This window comes from Nelusetta ayraudi, unplaced genomic scaffold, assembly GCF_046127955.1.
Source record: "Nelusetta ayraudi isolate G7.1 ecotype Tasmania unplaced genomic scaffold, CSIRO-AGI_Nayr_v1 ptg000127l, whole genome shotgun sequence".
Taxonomy (NCBI): Eukaryota; Metazoa; Chordata; class Actinopteri; order Tetraodontiformes; family Monacanthidae; genus Nelusetta; species Nelusetta ayraudi.
Genome location: NW_027466177.1, coordinates 2,303,778 through 2,308,663, shown reverse-complemented (window position 1 = coordinate 2,308,663; position 4,886 = coordinate 2,303,778). Strand labels below are relative to the sequence as shown.

General features: G+C 46.0%; 1 protein-coding gene across 1 annotated transcript; it reads right to left on the bottom strand.

Moving 5' to 3' along the window:
- Nucleotides 1-600: 600 nt before the first annotated feature.
- On the bottom strand, nucleotides 601-3,410 carry slc35g2b (solute carrier family 35 member G2b). The gene is made up of 2 exons (XM_076050312.1): nucleotides 3,149-3,410; nucleotides 601-2,399 (listed from the first exon to the last, which is right to left on the bottom strand). The coding sequence occupies exon 2, from the start codon at nucleotides 2,373-2,375 to the stop codon at nucleotides 1,122-1,124; it is 1,254 nt and encodes a 417-aa protein (XP_075906427.1). The 5' UTR covers nucleotides 2,376-2,399; nucleotides 3,149-3,410; the 3' UTR covers nucleotides 601-1,121.
- Nucleotides 3,411-4,886: the final 1,476 nt, after the last annotated feature.

Here is a 4,886-nt window from a genome sequence, read left to right as displayed (position 1 = left end):
CAAGGCTGCTGACCTGTACACTGCAAAAAAAAAAAAAAAGAAAGAAAAAAAAGAAAAGAAAAGCCGACGTTAGGGTTGTTGTCAAATGCAGCCTTAATTAATTATAGTGCACTTGCCTCTGGGCATTAGTTTTACATGCACATGAAAGTAACCAGAGGTCCAATAGTACAGGGCTGATAGAATAGGGCCTATAAATGTAGGGCCCAGGTCGTTTTTAAGTCAAGGGGCTGAAAATTGCTTGTCCCTGTTGATACTATTCCCAATTTAGTGACACCTTCAGATCATCTTGTTGCCACCTTATTTCTGTCCCCATCCAAACATGTGAAAGGTCCAGTAAGTATATACCTCTTTTTTTTTTCTCTCCTTTGGAAATGGGAAGGGGCAAATGCATTAAAGTGCAGCGTGTTTGCTCTCAAGATATAGTTGGGATAAAAATAGAATATAATTATATTTAAAGTAAAGACTACATTTATTTAAAAATAAATAAATGAATACAATTCACACATTTTTTAATGCTAGCTACAGCTTAATAATAATAAATTATGTAATTCTGGCACGGAGCCGGTTAAGGCTAAGAAAAGCAATACCAGTTGTTGTGTGGAATGTGGGTGGTATTTCCTTTTATTCATGTATTCCATGAATGTAGTACGATATCTGGGCTGACATTTACACAGTGTGACAGCGTGACAACAGAAGGATGCACCACACCTTCATGATGTAATTTGGAAATTGTGCAACACCATTGGAATGACCATCTTAACACTGCCACTCAAGTCAACTCACACCAGACCGGATTCACGTCCGTTTAGACGTCGCTGCGAAATAAATCACACAGATCGAGTGTTATTTTCTTTGCTGACACTTTTCTTTTTTTGACACAAGTTTGACATTAAAGTAATACTAGCGCGGGGTGGGGGGGACGGTCACCATAATACATTTGACTTTGTCTTTAATTTTCACGCACAAATATTAAGACATTAGTTACACAACTACCACCCTTCCAACAACATACAACAATGCAAACTCGTCAGATGAAGATCCAGACATTCTTTAAATTTTTTTTTTTTTTTTTTTTTACAACCAAGCAACACTGTAAACAATTAGAGGAACGGAACAAAACCTCATTTGATGGGCGAGTCCAGGATCTCTTGATAATCCTGCCGAATGGCCCTGCTCACCCTGTACAGCTTGACTCCTGTCAGAGTGAACACGCTGACCATGATTACCAGGCCACCGATGACATCATAGACGGACGGGATCATTCTCAGAACGATGAGCTGGAGGAACATGGCGACCACGATCTCGAGGTGCTGCACGGTGCTCACTAAGGCCGGATTAAACCTGTTCAGGGCATAGTAGACCCCGAGGAACGCCACCGTGGAGCAGATACAGATCCCGATTAAATAGCCCCAGGTCTCCGCATCCAGAGGGATGATGGGCTCCTGCATGATAAACATGGTGGAGGCGCCCCACACGGTGCCCGTCCAGCCAAAGGTAAAGAGTGCCGTCCACATGCTGACCCGCTCCTTGATGGCTCTGTAGACAATCATGGAGAGGGCGGCGGTCAAGCCGGCCATCACTGTCATTGTGTAGCCAAAGGCCTCCTTCCAAAAGCCCAGCCTGGACTTTTCCTCGTCTGCCACGTTTGGCACCATGACCAGGCACAGACCGAACACGCTCCCCACCACTGTGACCACATCCGTGTAGCCCAGCCTCTCGTCCAGCAGCAGGAAGGCCAGTATGGCGCTGAAGACCGTGGTGGAGGCGCGCCACATGATGGTGCCGTTGCTGGGCGGCACGATGGCGAAGGACGTGTAGGCGCACGTGATGGAGATGACGTTGCACACGCCGTAGAAGAAGAGCCGCAGACGGTAGCCCTTGGGGCCGAAGGGCGACTCCTGGTAGTAGAAGACCACGAGGATGGAGAGCACTTGGATCACGGAGCGGATAAAGAGCAGCTCCAGGGAGGGCACTTTAGAGCGGTCGGCCGCTAAACGGGTGATCAGCGCCACGCAACCATGAGCAACCGCCGCCCCGAACAAGGCTGTCCAGGTCACCCTGGAGGCCAGCACGTTCGCCTCGCCGAAGCTGGCCAGCTGGCCCCCCACCCCCTTGTCCTTCTGTACGTTGGGATTCTTCGGCTGAGTCTCCATGGTTCCGAAAAAAGTCCTGCCGCCTTTGGTTTCCGACACCAGTCTCTTCCCAACGTTCGGCGCCTCGGCAAAGGCGCCAAAGTCCTCGAAAGAAGGTGCGTCATCGTACCCTTCATCGCCAGGCTGGGGGAAGTGGGTGGCATATTTAACTGTCACTGCGTCCGGGTGGATCTTGACCCGCTTCTTGGATCCGTACTGCAGGGAGGATGAGGATACATCCATGTTTTTCTAAGTCAGAGGGATAATCTGCAAAAAGACAAAGACCAAACAAGTCTATTTAGATTTATTGTAGGTGAAAATTACACATGTATGGGTTTATTTCCATCATTCCTCTCTCTTTGAGGATTATACTCCTCAATTCTGGATAAATAACGATAATAATAAAAAATGTAAAGAATTGAACTCTGAATTTTCAAAAAAAAAAAAAAAATCAGTAAACATCAAGTGAATTGCATGTAAAAATTACATTTCTTAAAAGTGTTTTTCAAAAGGGTCAAAGGTTAATTGCAGTTTTAGTATGGACCACTCAAAAATCCCCCCACATAAAACACACGTGCTGACATGCTCATGCATATCGCACATCCCCTATATATAGCCCACATCCTATACCCTGTGGCTCATGTGAACGTTCTCAAGCCGAGCTGCAGCGCACACTCTGAGGCTGATCCAGTCTGATGGGGGATGACATTACATAACAGCAGAGCGCAGACTTGAATGTGGGCCACTTAAGAGATGAATGGAATTGCACACCATAAATAACCACATCCTGAGAAAAAATGGGCACTGTGGTAAATGTTGGCTGCAGTCTCCACTTTATACAAGCCTTCATGCAGCGAGGGATTGTGAGATTCCTCGTGCTTGGCCAAAAAATGGAGAGCGATTTAAAATGAGGGTGGAACATTACGACACGCTGTTAAATAAAATCTAGACCACACAATAGGAGAGCCTGGTAATAAAAGTGAACACTTACAATATAATATAAACGCTAGGCCTACCTTTAATGCAACATGAATAAAAAACCACAAGGGGGCAGGAGGTTTCCTCGTCTCGTGTATTTGCGGTCGCTCCTCCTTTACCTTTAAACACATTAATGCAACTTGACGCTTGATAAGAAATAATATTAGGAAGCGACGGGACGATGGTGCTTGAGAAGAAATGTTGATACTCTGCCGATATGAAGTATCTCGTAATACCTTTTAAACCTCATCACTGGGCAATGAGATCTCCCATTCAATAGAACGACGCCTCATAATATCTGACTGCCATAAAAAAATAAATAAATCGCGGTTTCAGTCATTTTAGTGCAAAGCATCAAATATTTGCGACCAAAGGGATAAAGTAGAGTAGTACAGGGTCAAGATCTTAAAAAAAAAAACATTTAAAATGACGAAAATGATATGCTGGTTTCGTCTGGAAAATAAATTGAAATTAAAACTCGCCGCAATTGTTTTTATCAGTCAACATTCTTCAAAGCCACAATCGCGATTATTCCATGCATGCAACATATCACAGCATGCCTCACCTTTTTTTTTTATTTCCTTGAGAGTTCCGGCTGGTGCAGGTCCGCGGGTTTTCCCCCCTCTTATATCATAAAAGCAGATCTCTTCTGATTTCTCGGTGCTTGCATTCGGTCAGTGCCCCCATCTTCCTCCCCATCCAGTCGAGCGCCTCCCGGAGATGCTGCTGTTGCTGCTTTATTTGTTCTCTCTGCCTCTCCTGCTGATGAGGCTGAAGCGGCGGCGGCTGCTGCTGCTGCTGCTGCTGAGGATGCTGGTGATGAGGATGAAGACTCTCAAGCAGAAGGAGGAGAGGACGGGGGGAGGGGGGGGGTCGAAAGCGACAGTGAGAGAAGCAACTGTCACTGTCACAGCCAGTGGTTTACCCCCCACCTCCCCTCTCCACCACCTCTGTTCGTCATCCCTCACAGGAGTCGGCCAACTCATCGGCTCCATCATTCAATTAAGGTACATCGACCTTTAGGGGAACATCACGTCATTTAATTGTTCGACTGAAAGTGAGAATCAAAATTGACGGTGCGTGAGTATTTCTTAGGTACAACTGTGTGCAACACTAACAGCAAGAAGGTGGACATCTCAGCAAATCTTATGCGGTGCGGATTCAGTTATCGCAAAAAAGGACACAGAAACTGAGCGTGGGAAAACGCTCAGTGTTGCGTTCAAGAAACTATTTAGGCGACTTTTCTGTTAACCGTGGCACGTTGCATTGAATGAAGCGCCGTCTGTGGCCATTCAGCAGTGGTTCTTCCCCGGTTCTCCCATGTTTGCGGCACTCCCTCTCACCTGTGCCACTTCCGGTCCAGGTGTCTGTCCGTGGCAAAGGTGAAGAAACGTCTCTCTGGCTAGCTGCGAGATATTGTGTTTGCTCGCTGAAATGATGTATGTTTATGGTGTTTGTGGTTCACTGCTGAGTGAGTGATGTTCCGCCCCTGACCGTGGCTTTCAGTCATGTTGCTATCCTCTTAACGCTAGCTTGGGCTTCCCTTACTAGGGCACTTCATGGCTTCATCTCCTCCTAGCCTAGCCGTAGCTAGCCTGTTCATTGCGGTTATTAGTCTCTTATCCCCCCGCCCCCTCTCTGTCTCTCTTTTAAATGCTTTATGTTTCCTAAAAGCTCACGTTAGTGTTTCCAACTTTCATTCATAAAAAACACAAACTCAATGGAAACGAAAGTTAGTTTGCATTGAAAATAAATGTACGTCCAAGACAACTCAGA